Source organism: Nicotiana attenuata, chromosome 2 (genome assembly GCF_001879085.1).
Source record: "Nicotiana attenuata strain UT chromosome 2, NIATTr2, whole genome shotgun sequence".
Classification (NCBI taxonomy): Eukaryota; Viridiplantae; Streptophyta; class Magnoliopsida; order Solanales; family Solanaceae; genus Nicotiana; species Nicotiana attenuata.
The window spans coordinates 67,007,091-67,024,490 of record NC_031990.1 but is presented as its reverse complement, the minus strand read 5'-3'; the positions used below and the strand labels follow the sequence as shown (position 1 = coordinate 67,024,490).

At 36.1% G+C, this 17,400-nt stretch overlaps 1 protein-coding gene across 1 annotated transcript; it reads left to right on the top strand.

Moving 5' to 3' along the window:
- Positions 10,775–17,198, top strand: LOC109211886 (probable serine/threonine-protein kinase NAK). The gene is made up of 6 exons (XM_019375485.1): positions 10,775–11,348; positions 11,828–12,150; positions 13,802–13,937; positions 14,021–14,163; positions 15,214–15,337; positions 16,529–17,198. Exons 1-6 carry the CDS (start codon positions 11,264–11,266, stop codon positions 16,960–16,962), a joined length of 1,245 nt encoding a protein of 414 aa, XP_019231030.1. The 5' UTR covers positions 10,775–11,263; the 3' UTR covers positions 16,963–17,198.

Genomic DNA, 17,400 nt, shown 5'->3' with positions numbered 1-17,400 from the left:
AATAGCACATTTTTTATACCTTTTTATGAATTAATGGCAACTAAAAATGCAAATAAGACACAAAATCATGCAATTAATTCCTAAAAATTCAAATAATAAAGAAAAATCCTAATTCTAAGGAATTTTATAGGAGTAATTTAAGCGTGGCAAAAATCACGTGCTCACAGCTTATACTCCTAATCTTGATATAATTATTATGATCAATGTAATTTATTTATTGTTTTGATTTATCAAAAGGTACAACTCTATTTAGAGTTAGTATATGCCTAATAAATTGGACAATAACAAATAACATTTGTGAATAATAATTAGTTGATAGAATCCATGACTTGATTTTGGGTTTGATAATACCCCTTTATATAAGCTTATAAGTTTTCATGTGAAAACCCGGCCGGTGAATTTTGTATCCGTCACATGAGATGGTTTAAGCGGAATTGTAAAGGATTTGATTAGTTAATTGAATTAAATTTTCAGTGATTTAATTTAATTAACTGGTATTTGAAATCTTAACATGGGGAGTTAAAATAAGTGTTAATGAATTTTGAAATTCATGATGAGGAGTTCAATTGCAATTTTTTAGTGGAATAAATTACAATTAATTATAGTAAGAATTAATTCATGCTAATTTAGAATTAATACTATAATTATTAGCCTCTTATTTTTTCTGTGGTCCCTGCTATACCTAGTAATAACCTGGACAGACTTGGGTAAAACGTAGCTTGGGAGAAAAGTTACCTGTTTGAGTTGGAGTAGGATTCCACTTATGGAACCCTAGCCCACACGTTTTTAAGCCTATATTTAGGGCTCAATTTCGGGTATTTTAGATACAAGAGGAAGACAGGTTTCTCCTAATTGAGCTAACCCTAGAGTTGTATTGTTCTTGACCACCCAAGAGCAAAAGTGTTCAAGGTTCTACTAGGCATATAGCAGAAGATTGCAGCCCCGGATCCTTGTTGCTTGAAAAATTTGTGCAACTATTTCAAGAGGTTAGTGTTCTTGATCTCGTTATTATCACATTGTCTAGTTTACATATAATTGATACCTGATTGTCTGCTTGCTTCCGCTGCGCATAATCTAACAACCAAGAGATCAAAACTTTCAAGAAAAATGAACAAATAAAGCAAAAGGGTAAACCTTTGTCTACTAATAAAATGCACCTCCAATAAGAATGACGCAGTATATCGTTTTTGATTGGTATTGGGTAAAATATCTCTCAATATATAAAATGTAGATTACGAAAATAAGCTTTTGAATAATGAATAAACAGGTGCAAGGGCAACAAAGTTGAGAAAAGTTCCTTCATACTGTTAAAGACACGACATGAAACAAGTTTAATGGTTCAATCTATTAAGTCTTTTCATATGCACGAACATCTTCCTTGTCCATTTTTCCTGAGATAACTAAAAACACAATAGTGATAGGAAAATGATTAGCTAAAAGTAGCTCTTTTAGTATTTTTTGTGTTATAATTTGTATGAGATTAACACTTCTATGTTAACAAGTATATTTACAATTTTTATGCTAATTATTAGGCAAGCCTATTGTTATACGTGTGAGGCACGTACATAGAGACTAGCTATATTAAAAGCATGAAGGCTCTTAGCAAAATGTCTTTCATCTTTTTTACCCTTTTATAATAGAGTTCACGTCGGATAAAACAGACATTTCATTATTTCACTAATATTTAGGGATTAGAGATAAACTAAATTTTTAATTATAAAATTTTTCCTTATTTAATTTTAGTAGGAAGTCCCAATAATTAAAAGTTTAAAATCAACTAGAATTAATCTTATGTAAATCATATATGTCGTTAATTGAACTTTATGCCATAACTTTAAAGGATATTTATATACTTATACACTATTGAAAACTTTATTACTCTCCCTACTCAAGTTTCACTTTAGTTACCTCCTATATACAAAATTACCAATTATGTACAATTTTAGGATTTAAGGAAAGTTAATCAATTCTTATAATCACTGTAACGTACAAATCTCACTCCCCCCACGTTTCTCTCTCCGTATCACACTCCCCCCACGTTTCTCTCTCCATATCCCACCCCCCTCCCCTACGTATCTTGCACAAGAGCAGCAATTCCACCATTGACAACCATTGAAAAGCTTTGAAGCTTTGAATTCGAATTTGAGTTTTCAAAAAATATTATTTGTTTGAATTGGGTGTTGTTGCAAAGAATTGGGATTTCTCTCTATCTCTCAATCCCTAATTTCAGTAATGTAAATCTAAGGAAAAAAGAGCAGCAATCCCACCATTGACAGCCGTTAAAAAGCTTTGAAGCTTTGAATTTGAATTTTGGTTTTTAAAAACCAGTATTTGTTTGGGTTGGATGTCGTTGCGAATAATTTAGAATATTTGTTTGGAGTTCATATCTCAATTTTGAGGGTGTTTTGGTGAAGATTAGACTTGATTTTGACTGAATTTCAGATTGAAACTCGAAGAAGAAGAAGAAGACATGACATACATTATACTACATAAATTATAGTAAAATTATAGAAAAATTATATTCTGTTGTTTATATATTATTTTTAGTTAAATATTGTATGAAAGTTGAATAATATTGTATAAAAATTGTATTTAAGTTGTATGATATATACCTGAGTAGAAATAATGTATAGAAATTGTAGATAAGTTGTATTATATATAATTAGTTATATAAAATTTATTTTACTATGTATAAATCAGATACAAAATATACAAAAAAACGTATTGTATAAAAATTATGTTTAAGTGGTATAATATTATAGTTGTATATAACTGGGTAGAAATAATATATGAAAATTGTAGAAAAGTTTTATAATATATAGTTGTATGAAATTTATTTTTATTATGTATAAATCAGATACAAAATATACAAAAGATATATTGTATAAAATCTGTACAAAAATTATATTTAAGTTGTATGATATTGTAGTTGTATTTGACTGTGTAGAAAATTGTAACTGGTTTTGAATATTAACCTTTCCCTGGTTTTGCCGTACATTTTGTCTTAGGAGAAACCTAATATCATATCTGCCCGAAGAATTAGCAACAATTGTATCTTAATGAAACCTGATGACAATCTCAAGATTAAAGCGATGCTACTGAAACGTTTTTTATTGACCTTCACCCCTGTACATGTTAAGTTTCTGCTTGGGCATTACATCAACTCAACTAAGAAACTGAATAGGGGGTGGTGTAATTTTCATTTCTTCTTGTTAATATTATTTTCTGTTGCTATATTATTGCATTTTTGCAACTGCTACTACAAAGATAATTTCTTGCCAAAGGCTAGGGTTGGTAGTATCGGATTGTACAAAAAATCAGAGTTTTCAACCTTTGCTGTTTGTATTATCGTCTCAAACTGAATCAATAGAGGGATGTCAATACTTGGGAGCCTTTTTAGTTAGTTGTTCTACTTGCTGTTCCTAAGTGAAACAAAGAGAGAGATATATTGAGACAATGATTTGAAGTCTTACCTTTCTTTTGTATTCACTGGTGGAACCGTTAAATTCTTTGAAACATCAAGCAGATCACTAAACCTCTGCCAAAAAAAAAAAAAAAAAAACAACACAGGTAAAATAGATAGTGGTTAAAGACCGTTGGCAGTGATAGATTTTATTAAATGGCTCAGTAATTAGAGAGCCACTGTTGCTTGTATTTATATGATTTGGATACATACATTGGAATAAGTATATCACCTATAAAGATAAGTATTAAGAGTCCATTACATATATGGGATAACTACAAATATGAGATAAACTCTTAGAGTCCTAATAAGCCCCCTCAATCTGGACTGGCAGACATGACGGACAGATGGTCACGTAAGAAGCTGAACTGAGATGATGGTAAACCCTTTGTGAAAATATCTGCAAACTGTAGCCGAGTTGGCACATATCGAACAACAAGATCCCTTTGAGCAACTTTTTCACGAAAATAAGGAAAATCAACATCAATGTATTTGGAGCGGTCATGAAACACAGGGTTACGAGACATATATGTAGAGCTCACATTATCACAAAGAACATGAACTGAGTTACGGAGATAGAGCCCGATGTCATGAAGAATATTACGAATCCAAGATGTCTCAGCCACAGTTTAGGCGATAGCTCTGTACTCAGCCTCTGTAGAAGATTTAGAGACTGTTGGTTGCTTCTTTGCATGCCAAGAGATAAGATTAGAGCATAAAAATACCGTAAACCCTGTGGTAGAGCGTCGACTATCAAAACAACCAGCCCAATCAGCATCCGAATAGGCTAATATAAAAGAGGTGGATGAGGAGGCACGGAAGAACAATCTATATGTGATGGTACCCTGTAAATACCTGAAAATGCGCTTCACACAATGCAGATGAGTAGTACATGGATCATGCATAAATTGTGAAACAATGTTAACAGCATAAGCAATGTCTGGGCGAGTCATAGTTAAGTATTGAAGAGCGCCAACCATACTCCTATATTCACTAGGATCCGAAAGTAACTCATTATACATAATAGAAAGAGAAGTGCGAGAAGCAATAGAGGTGCGAACCGGTTTGCATGTATGCATGTGAAATTTAAGAAGCAAATCAAAAATATACTTTTGTTGTGACAAATGAAGACCATTAGAAGAACGAACTGCCTGAACACCAAGAAAGTAATGAAGATCACCTAAGTCTCTCATGGCAAATTTTCTAGAGAGACGACTAATGAAGTGATCAAGAAGAGAAGAATGACTACCAGTAAGAATAATGTCATCAACATAAAGTAATAAAATAAGAATACCAGACGATGAACGGTGAATGAACATGGACGTATCTAATTTGCTGCAAATAAAATCATGAGCCATGAGAAATGAACTAAAGCGGTGAAACCAAGCACGTGGTGCCTGCTTCAAACCATAGAACGCTTTAGTTAGCTTACAAACATGATGAGGATAATTAGGATGAGTAAAATTCGGAGGTTGTTTCATAAAGAATTCCTCATTAAGAACACCATGCAGAAAAGCATTTTTAACATCAAGTTGACGAATAGGCCAAGAAAAAGAAACGGCAAGAGAGAGGACAATACGAATAGTGGTAGCATGAACAATAGGACTAAACGTTTCATGATAATCAATGCCAGGTTGCTGATGAAATCCTTGTGCTACGGACCTTGTATCGCTCAACTGACCCAACCGAATTATATTTAATACGATAAACCCATTTACAATCAATTAAGTTCATGTGAAGTTGAAAAGGAACCCAAGTATTATTTGCTAAAAGTGCATTAAACTCATCCGCCATGGCCTGCTGCCACTTCAGACTTTTTACTGCCTGAGAAAAACAAGAGGGTTCAATTTCTTGAATAATAGTGTTCAAAGAAAATATTTGTTTTGGTTTCGAAATACCAGGCTTGAAGCGAGTGTGCATTGAGTGAGCAGGAGGCATAGAAGTAGGAGGAAAAGCAGTGCTAGTTGGCAGTGAGGTAGGTGCAGAAGAAGAGAGAACATTAGAGCAACACTTGGTAGGAGAAGCGGTGATGGACACGTGATCCGTAGAGCTGTGATCACGCCCAACTCTAGTCCTAAAAAGGATAAGCGGTCGCTGCAAATATAATCCGATCTAAAAGTCCGGAGTCAAATCCCACAGAGAACTAAGGCTTAGCTGTATCTGTTTAATATCACCCAGAAGATAAGATTGAAAATAAATAAACAGCTGAAAACTAACTATGCTTGAATTGTAAATAATTGAAATAAAGGTCTAAGGTAATGGTTTCCCCCGTTGTTGATTTCCTTAGTTGTATGTTTCTTATAGCTTTGACTTAGTTGCCTCTATCAATCATGAACTCTCCAGCTATAATAAATCTCTTTCAAGCAATTATGATAATTTACTAGACGCACTCTCTCAAGCTGCGCTAGCTCGATTAGCATTACAGTTCACTTAGATCGCACCCGAGGTATCTTTATCTCTAGTCCAACCTCTAAACCCTCGGTTATGACTATCGCCTATACTCCGAGAGTGATGTTGTTCAAACAACTACCTAAATATACACTCTCTCTCAAGCAGATACATAATAATTAGGAACGGTTAATTGAGGATCCTTTCAATTAACCAAAATCAAAACGTAGTTGAACAAATAGAGATTAACAACCAACTCAAATCTATACTAATATAACAACCAATTCATCCCCAACGGGTTTCATCCAAAACCTTAGATAACAAATTAGCTATTCATAATAGTATGTAAAACTACAATACTAAAATTCATAACCAACAATAAAAAATAGGAAGAGGAAAGAAAAACTTGTTGAAGAATTCCCCGCCTTGCTCCTATTGTGTCTCTGCCTCCTTAGGTCGAATATGTGTCAAAAATATGTCCAACCTCTTCAAAATACCATTTTTCATGTATATATACCAAGTATCGTTGGGCCCAAACAATTATATCTTCTCCAATGTGGAAAAGGACACTTTTCCCGGGTTTGACTAGCGCGACCGCGCTAATGCCCGCGCTAGAGGGGTTATATTCTGCCTGACGAGCGCGGCCTGAGCGTGACCGCGCTATTGACGCGCACTTTTCACCCTGTTTCCCTTGGAATTTGAAAAAACGTAAAACATGAAAGTTGTAACCCTTTGAGTTAGCTTTCCAACCATATATTGTGGAGCCCAAATGGAGTTCTGAGCAAAAAGTTATATCCATTTTACTAGACAGTGCGCAATATGCCTACTTGATTCTTCGTTCGCTCTAACTATCATCCGTTTACCCCCAAACACGATTCCGGCTTAATTCCTTGAGCTTTTACTCAGACTTCAAAGCTCCAAATCACTTGAAGTTATTCCATAACATTAATATAGCTCAAAATCACTCCTACAAGGCATAAAACACACAGTTAGTGCAAGATACTAGCGATTAAAGCTCAAACTCAATCAAAGTGCAGTAAATTTGAGTGTAATAAGCGACTAAAATACGTAATTATAGCCTATCATCAAGCTGGATGTAGGGCACGGGGAAGAAAAACTAGAGGGAGGTGGAGAAGACGACGTAGAAGGAGACATACATGACTTAGATGGGGTATCAGGCTGCAAAGGGGATAAAGGAGCAGTAACTACAAGAATCTCAAAAGAGCCATTGGATGAAGGGACAGAAGAGGGAAGAGATAGTTTAGGATATGGAAAAACTAATTCATGAAAGAAAACACGGCGACTGACATAAACACGACCAGATGTAGGATCTAGGGAACGATATCCTTTATAATTAGAAGCATAACCTAGGAAAATACATTGGATAGAACGTGGTTGAAGCTTATGAGAAACTTGAGAAGATATATTTGGAAAACATTCACAACCAAAAATTCGAAGAAAACTGTAGTCAGGGGGTGTATGAAAAAGCTTTTCAAATGGAGAAAGTCCTTTTAAAATGGGAGTAAGCAATCTATTAATAGTATAAACAGCGTAAAAAGCAGCATCAACCCAAAATTGAGATGGCAAATGAGCATCTATAAGGATGGTACGCACCATTTCAATTATGTGGCGATGTTTTCGTTCAGCCACCCCATTTTGTTGAGGAGTATCTGGGCATGATTTAAGAAAAGAAATACCCGAGTTAGAAAAGTGTTGAAGCATAGCCTTATTATCAAATTCACCACCTCCATCACTTTGAAAAGTTTTAATTTTAGTGTTAAAAGTGTTCTCCGCGAGTTTTTGAAATACACAAAAGTGCTGAAAAACTTCTGATTTTCTCATCATAGGATAAAGCCATGTATATCGAGAAAAATCGTCAACAAATATAACATAATATCGAAAACCCAAGTTTGATAAAACAGGTGATTGCCAAACATCAGAATGAATAATATCTAAAGGAAAAGAATTACGATGAGCAACTAAATTAAAGGACAAACGTTGAGACTTTCCTAACTTGCACGAAATACAATTATTACTAAAGGAATTTAGTAGCGTAATAAGATTATGGTTCCTAAGACTTGACAAAACACGACTACCACTATGACCTAAACGACGATGCCAGGTGTCTCCGGATTGACGTAGAGCAACAAATGCTTGAGGAGGAGAAGTCACAGATGAGGACGACAATGGATAAACATCACCTTTACTGGAAGCTTGAAGGAGAGGTTGCCCCGTTACCTTGTCTTTCACACAAACAGAAGAATCATCAAAGTCAACTTTACAATTATTATCCCTACATAACTTTTTAACAAAAATCAAATTATGGCGAAGTTGAGGAACATGAAATATAGACTGTAAGTGTAGAGGACGAGATGTAGAAGGCAACTGAGCATAGCCAATATTTTCAATGTTAAGCAATGTACCATTTACTACCAAAACACGATCAGAGCCAGTATAAGGGTTCTTTTGTATAAAATTACCTTAAGATGGAGTTATGTGAGCGGACGAGGCAGTGTCAAAATACCAAGTAGCGTCATTTGTTTCACCAACAGACATAGTAGCAAAAGACTTAGGAAGATCATTAGCAACGAAAGCATGATTGAAGCGATTTTGACATTGTAAGGCAGTGTGACCAGGATGCCCACAAATTTGACAAGCAATGGTTAAGGGTGAGGGACCTAAGATCCCACTAGATGGTGAGAATGTACTGCCAGATTGTGAATTATAAGGAGTGAGAGAAGCACCACCAATACCTGACGTAGGCTGACTAGTAGGACCATTACGAGCAAGATTATTTGGAGTAGACTGTTGTGAGGGACCTCGACCAAAGAAACCACGGCCCCTTCCACCACGACCTCGACCTCGAAAAGATGAGGATCTTCCCCGTCCACGATGAAAAAGGCACTGCATTGATGGACATATTAGAAGTATTTGATTGAACATTCTGGGTAGAAAATGCATGATGAGAGATGATAGAATCAGATTCTTGAAACCGTTGTTCATGCAAAAGGAGCTTAGAACGCAAATCTTCAAGTGATACATGTCCAGGGAACGCAAATATAAACTTCCACTGAATTTCCTATTTGTTCTTCGAACATCCAGTTTACTAGGCGTTGATAAGTGGCACGGACATTTTTTTAGTCCAAATGGCATTACGTTATAACAATAGGTGCCATATTTAGTGATAAAATAAAGTTTTTTCTTGATCGCCCGGGTCTATCCGGATTTGGTTGTACCCGGAATGGGCGTCGAGAAAGCAGAATATCTCGTGCCCGCCATTGTATTGATCATGCTATCGATGTTAGGCAAAGGAAAAGAGTCCTTGGGGCATGTCTTTTCCAAGTCTTTGTAATCTACGCACAATCTTAAGTTATTTCTTTTTTTAGGCACTACTACTACGTTAGCCACCCAATTCGGGTACTTAACTTCCCGAATGGAACTTGTTTTAAGGAGTTTGGATACCTCATCTTTGATGAATGCATGCTAGACTTCGGACTGATGCCTCCTCTTTTGTTTAACCGAGTGGAACTTCGGATCCAAGCTTAGCTTTTGAGTGGTTATTTATGGCGGGATCCTTGTCATATCAAGACGGGACCAAGCGAAGCATCTATGTTAGATATAAAGAATTTAATGAGTTTTTTCCTGTGCTCGATAGTTAAACCCATGCCTAGGTATACCTTCCGATCAGGCAAGTGTTCGATCAATACGACTTGCTCCAGTTCCTCGACCGTTGATTTGGTGGCGTCAGAATTGCCAGGGGTGAGGAACAACCTAGGAACTTCGTAATCATCATCGTCGCCTGCTTCTTGCTTCTCTAGTTCGGTCGGGGCTGGTGTCGGTGATGGCTATTTAGTTTCCTCCTTCTTAACTAGCTCTGAGTTCTTTGATGTCGAGAGTGTGGACATCGGGATCACCACATCGACCACGAACATTTCTTATACGGGCGGTTGTTCTCCGTAAACCATCTTGATCCCTCCCGGTGTGAGGAACTTTAGTGCCTAGTGTAGTGTCAAGGGTATTGCCCTCATGTTGTGAATCCTTGGCCTTCCGAATAGAGAATTATATCTTATATCCCCTTCAATCACATAGAACTTCATTTCCTGAATGGTCCCGAACACCGGCAGGGGAATCTCCCCTTTAGTAGTTTTGCATGCCATGTTGAATCCGTTTAAAAGTCGCACTGCATACACTATCTGGTCTTGTAGCCCCAGTTGCTCTACGACCCTCGATCTGATGATATTGGCCGAGCTACCTGGATCAATTAATACACACTTACCTCGAGATTTACTTATGAGTACAGATATTACTAGTGCATCATTATGCGGTTGCACGATGCCTTCATCGTCCTCATCTTTGAAAGAGGTGGTCCCCTCCGGTATATAATCTCGGATTCGTTTTTCCCTTATAATCGACACCTTAGTGCACTTTAGCATTGGCCCCCGGGGATGTCAAATCCACTAATGATCATGTTAATGATGTGCTGAGGTTCCTCTTATTCGGTCTGTTTGTTGGAGTCCCTATTCCATAAATGATTTTTGGCTCGGTCATTCAGAAATTCCTATAGGTGCCCGTTGTTGAATAACTAGGCCACTTCTTCTCTTAGTTGTCGGCAGTTCTCAGTCCTGTGGTGCCATGATACTTAAAAAAATTTAAAAAAAAATGAATACAGGTTGAATAGGGGCGATGAAATAGAGTGCCCCTCGCAATTTTTACTTTAAAATGAAAAGATTAGGTAGTTTCTCTTTTTAGTCTATTTCCGGTGTTTGGCATAATTTCATGATTTGACGGAACTTTCTCAGTATTTCTGCTTAAACTTCTTTCTCATATTTTTTATTAAATCAAATAATTAGGTTTGTTAAAATATGAGGCAAAAAGTGTTCATTCAAGAATATGTTTTTGTCATTTTGGCAAATGGATAAAAGATGAGAAAATAAAAGGGTAGGAGGAAATACAAGAAAGAAGAAAAAGTCGTTAATTATAATATGGAGAGCAAGAACATGGGGACGCACCAAAAATGGCGACTATATAAACTCGGCCGTTGACTTCTACGCTCTCTCTTTCTGGTTGAAGCTATTGCCACCATCACAAAACTGCAAAACCAACAGTACTAGCTAAACCAGGAAACCACACTGTAAAATCCTAGCAATTTACAGTTAGTTAAAAAAAGGAAACAAAAATGGCGCATATATAATGTAATAGTATCTTTATTTCAATAACAATATTAGTTTTCCAAAAATTCCACCATTTGTTAAAAAAGTTAAACTATGCTGTTTTCAGACAAAAAGTTCATCAACTCATCATCTTCATAAAATCAAGATTTCTCCTTTTAACTTTGTGAAGCAAATTATGACAGCAATTTTGTAGTTCAGTTGAAGATAATAAGGAGAAAGCAAAATTTGTGGGAATATATAGATGGGGAATTGTTTTGGATCAGAGATTTGTGACCAAAATCCTAGTAGCACCATCCCCAGCAACTCACCTAGACCTTCAACCCCAGGTACTTTTTTTTTTGGCTTTAAACACAAGCATATATATGCATTTTTATAGTCTTTTTCTTTCTGGGTACTCACAAATTTCACGTTTTTCTTGTTTCTTTGTGTAGATAAGTACTCACCAATCATTTTGTTAAAGTTACTCTATTTTTGTAATTGTTGTGCTTTCTGTTCTTTTTTCCTGTCAAATTCCCAAATGGGGGTCTCTTTTTGTTTATATGGAAAATTTGTTGACTTGCTTCTTGATTTTCTGCATGTCCCATACTAATATTCTCTGTATTTTTTCGATTTTATCTGAATGTCTACAAAAGGACCCAAATTGCTGCTGTTTCTTTTGCTAGGATGAGTTGACCATAAAATTCGAGATGTAATTTTATGTTCTTTCTAATATTTGCTAAAACCCATTTAAGAGTTCATAGATTTAAGCTTAAGGGAGTGAAAAGGATCAGAACGTTGGTATTTTAAAGGAGTACTTTTTCTGTAGATACATCAAAGAACAGTGGTGTTGGATTTTGGACTAGCAGCAGTACTGGGCATAGCCGTTTTTCAGCTACCGCGAGCGAGGACTCATATTTCAATGGAGAAATATTGCCTACTCCAAATTTGAAGACATATAGTTTTTCTGATCTCAAGGCTTCCACAAGAAATTTCAAGTCTGATACGGTTTTGGGGGTCGGCGGTTTTGGGACGGTATTCAAAGGCTGGGTCGATGAGAAGACGCTTACTCCAACTAAAGTTGGCACTGGAATGGTTGTTGCCATAAAAAAGTTGAACTCCGAGAGCATGCAGGGATTTGAAGAGTGGCAGGTATGACAACTGAAACGTTTCGATACAATTATAAAGCATTTTATTCTTTGCACAATGTTGGACTTTCATTTGGCGAAGAAGCCAATACTTAGACCTTTGCTGTTGGAGAAAGAGCTCTAATTGCACAAACTAGGAAAATGCCTGTGAATGCAAAAACACATAAGCCAGTATTGCTACCTTGTTGCTGGCCATTTAGGGGTAATTATGAGGCCGTGGTTGTTAAATATGCTGAAAATTTGGGTATCCAGTTATTTGTTAAATAGTACTAGTATGTATGATACATTTTCAGTTTTGGTTCTTTAGTCAAGTAAAAGGTGTTGGTAGATGGGCTAGTTGATGGTTAGACAACATATCTTTAGCAAACTAGGATTGCCTCTTACATGGATGAACTCTTCGATGAAGTTGAATGAATAAACAAATTAAGTAGAAATATGTGTGTACTGAGACTTCTTTATAGTTATTTAAATGCAATTCAGTCTTGAATCAGTTATTGGTAGGATTCTAATTGCTTAATTTGCATGTTTTCAAGCTGGAAGTAAGCATTATCTTGCTAGTTCACATAAGTATACTGATTATACACAGTTACTTGTCGAATATAAAGTCTTCTATTGGAAAGGCCAAAATGTGAAAAACAGCAACAACGACAAATCAAAAAAATAAAAAATTTATGAAACACAATAAAAATCGCTAGCAATCCTAGACAAAACACTATCAGACTAGCCGGTGTAGAGCGGAGAAACGCTCGACTACCCTCTAACTAATGCTCGACCTCCGCACCTTCCTACCAAAGGCCAATCAAAATTGAGTTAACAATATGATATAATGTGTCAAACTTCCCATCTTACTTATTTAATCATACACTTTGAGAAATTTATACACATCTGCTTCCTGTAATAATCATCAATTTTATCTTTAAGATTTTAGTTGCTGAAATAATTCTGCAGTAACTTCAAGTTACCTTGTTCCTAACCATATTTTCAACAACTGTACAGTGGGCCAGTATTTAAGTGAAATCTTCAGGTTAATTGTTGTGTGAGGAGACATGAAAAATATAAGAGCTATCTGCCAAATTATATTGAAGACTTCTCCAAACTTAATGGTCAAACTTAGCAAACTGAAATGAAATTTCTTTTCATATTAAATAGATAGTTGATTGAGTGGGAGAGTAAGAATACAGCCTCTGGACATCCAAAATCCTCTCAATTCAGGAACAAAAATCAGTCTTTTACAAAATTGACTCATATTCGAGATAAAAATTGAAGCAAGATTAAGGATTTCCACGTGTATTAGGTTATCTGTCACAATAATCCCTGTAGTTAAGATGGACGTACCTTTAGCTTTTAGAGAGAGACATAGTTTGTTTAGTTTGGCTTCATATATCCTTATTTCAATATCAGGAATGTGCACCTGAACTTTTCAGTTTTCTTGTTTTGTTTCTTGAGCCGAGGGTTTATTGGAAACAACCTTTCTACCTTCTTAAGGTTAGTCTGTGTACACACTACCCTTCCCAGACCCTACTTGTGGGATTACACTAGGCTTCTTCTTGTTGTTGTTGTTGTTGTTGTATCAACCAACTTCTACATTGCTATGATATTTGTGATTCATAGTTAGATACTCTGGTTAACACTCTTAATCATTTAATTAAATGCAGGCAGAAGTGAACTTCTTAGGAAGGCTTTCTCACCCGAACCTTGTTAAATTGATGGGATATTGTTGGGAAGACAAGGAACTGTTACTTGTATATGAATTCATGTCGAAGGGAAGCTTGGAAAACCATCTTTTCAGAAGTAAGAAGTTTTGTGGTAGAGTTTCAACCTAAACAAGCTAAATATTGATATGGTGCACTGATCTCTGGTATGTCACTTTGCAGGGAGTACAGCTATTGAACCACTTCCTTGGGAATTGCGGCTCAAAATTGCCATAGGGGCGGCACGAGGCTTAGCTTTTCTACATTCTTCAGAAAAGCAGATCATTTACAGAGATTTCAAGGCTTCCAACATACTGCTTGATGGGGTACAGTCTGCTAACTTGTACTTTATTTGGTTAGGCCAGTTTTCTAGTATATCATGATAATAAGAGAATATGGACAAATCAAGGCTATACTGAAGCGACAACTGCTACAATGGGTTGACACAGTGGCGGAGACACCCTTTAGTAATGGGTGTCATCAGACACTCTTTCGCATTTTTCTTATATGGGTGAATAATATTTCTAAAGAAGATGTATACATATACTAGCTCGATGTTACTTGAAAATAATGTAAAGTACGAAGTAAATTCTTAAAACCACCACAATCCTAGACCTAAACCCACCTACAAACTGGATAGTGACTATAAATAGACATCGATTGTGCGAAATCATGCATATTCAATTGCCCTTGGCCCCTTAGGGCTTTGGTCTAGTGGTAAGAGCGCAGGGCATGATATTTGGGTTAGGCGCACATCGTGCCACTGGTCCTCTGGGATTTCTCGGTAATTAAAAAAGTGTTGCATATGCCACTGGATTTGACTTGTAGATGTTGCATACCCAATGCGCTTGCTTCTTGTTAGTAGCTGGGTAATTAGGATCAGTGATAGTTTGACTGACATTGTTTGTTTTCCTTTTTGCTGTTTGGAGTATAGGCTTGTGATTGATTGAAGGGTACAGAGAATCTTGCTATAGCTTAGTGCATATCCCTTATTGCTTTCTCTTTCTTTTTCCTTCATCTTTAACATAACTGAAACAACAAGACCTAGAATCGGCTGGATTCCTGAAATTATTCATTTCTTATATTTTGGCTTTCAGAGGATTTCCCGTTCCATATGGTTACCCAATATTTCTCTCAGAGACATTATGCGATGATCTGATGATCCATACTACTGAATTTGAATGTTTTGTTCAATTCAATATCATGAACATCACTGCATCTAATTTCATATCGTTTTTCCTTTTTCGATGGGACTAAATTGAAAGGATAAGGAATGCAACTATGTTTCTTCTTCAGTAGCTTTTCCTCCTTTCCAATTTTAATGTACATCTGCATAGCAGCCAACTTTTGAAGGTTTTCTGCTTTCCTATTTCTAGAATTACCATGCAAAGTTATCAGATTTTGGCTTAGCTAAAGTGGGGCCTTCAGCTGGGAACTCACATGTGACTACTCGTGTTATGGGCACATACGGTTATGCTGCTCCTGAATACATTGCTACAGGTGAGCACTATTTATGCGCCCTTATCGCCTTACTAGACTTGAATCTACATATGAAATAGACATAGGTGTGCATGCACATTTTTTGAACCACTAGCAGTAATTTGATCATCGATCTGTTATGCATTTAAATTGAAATTATAGATGTACAAGAGTTGAATTTTTTAGGCTAAACGAAGCCCCAGTCTTGATTTGTCAAACTCTGGCTTTACCTGATTTGCCGCTGAGCAGAGTGCAGGGGTGGACGCACACTGCCCGTGTGCGAAGTGGTGTCATGGGACACCACTTCGTGGAAAGTTTTATTAAATACATATGTAATTGATAATTAAGAAACAAAATAAGAGTAGATATAATATTATATTGACACCACTTGACCGACCGAGTTTGCCACTCTAGCGATCGTGGCTATCACTTGTAGTCTCTAAGGTCGCGTGTTCCATTCCTCCAATGAGCTGATGTTGGCTTTTTTTTCCTTAACAGATGTGATCCTCGAAATGACACTTTAACCACATCTGTATAGCAAATACAATTCCAGCGAAATTTCAAGAAAATGTAAAAACGAAAGCAAATACTACTATGGACTAATACTTCATTATTAAGGATAATAAAAACCCAAAAAGCAAGAACTCTTTTTTTACAAATTTAAAAATATTCTAAAACAACCTATAATTTGGTTTGCTCATCTATTCTATAGTTTTTACGTACTCCAACTCAAACAATGCACTCGCCCTTATCCCAACTCCACGCAATTTTCTAACAAGCTAATAGAGGTTAGCTTCTTCTTTTCACTCGTAAAACAATTTAAAGTATTTTTTTAGATATCTTTAGGATTAGTGTTAATATAATGATCTATAATTTGGAATTTTGGAATGTAAAGATTTGCTTTACCGCTTTTCTTTGGAATGAAATGTGAAGGTAGATTTTTTATAATTTCAAAAGCGCAAGTGGTTCAATGATAAGAAGATGGAGTTGAACCCATCAGATATAAATCATTTATCCGCCTCTATTCGAATATCTTTTACTAAAATGATCTTGTTATGCCAATTTGTTTATTGGTTCAGTTCTTAAAATGGTGACACCACTTATATAAAATCCTACTGACAGAATGCTGAGACTATCTTGAAACAAAAAGCTAGATCACAGAAACATTTTCAGTATAACATGTTAATCCAAGGATTCTTGTCATGTTAACAGGTCATCTCTACGTAAAAAGTGATGTGTACGGATTTGGTGTCGTATTGCTTGAGCTTTTAACAGGCTTACGAGCACTTGACACAAAACGACCTAGCGGACAGCATAATTTGGTTGACTGGGCGAAACCAATGCTTTCTAACAAAAGGAAGCTGAGGTCCATCATGGACGCCCGAATGGAAGGCCAATATAGTTCAAAGGCGGCATTGGTTGCTGCTCAGCTTAGTTTAAAATGCCTCGAGGGGGAACCTAAGAACAGGCCTTCCATGAAAGAAGTAGTGGAAGTGTTGGAACAAGTAGAATCTATAAAGGAGAAACCAAAACCTTCCAAAAGCAAATCCGAGCCTTCATCTCATCGATACAAGCAATCACCGAGAAATCATCCTTCGCCACGTGGTACAAACCACCATGGATTCAGAGCCGGATCTGGAAGATGACAGGTACAACTGGGGAAGGCAAATGCGAGCTGAAGAAAGATGAGTTTGTTTATAGATTTAATTGTATTGATTTTGTTGTAATTCAATATGGTTAATCATTATTTTGGATAACAAATTTTGTATTGTCTGTCACCTCTGTATTGCATGGGATGAATGTACTATAATTGGTTGACCTTATAAGATTGTAACTGATTTCATCTGTTGAAGGTATCAGTACAGCTAGGAGTAACCTCTCACTCACAAAATGTATATATAATACTTATATTATTTACATAGAATTCTTTTATCACCAAATGATCAATCAGCTTTCAATATAAATATACTTTAAGTTATTTAATTCTCTATATTGGGATCATAGTCTGTTAGACTTAAAATGATAGGTTGTTATCCTCTTCTTTCTTTTCTATTTTCATTTAACTGCCTTTTATTCAGTGCAGA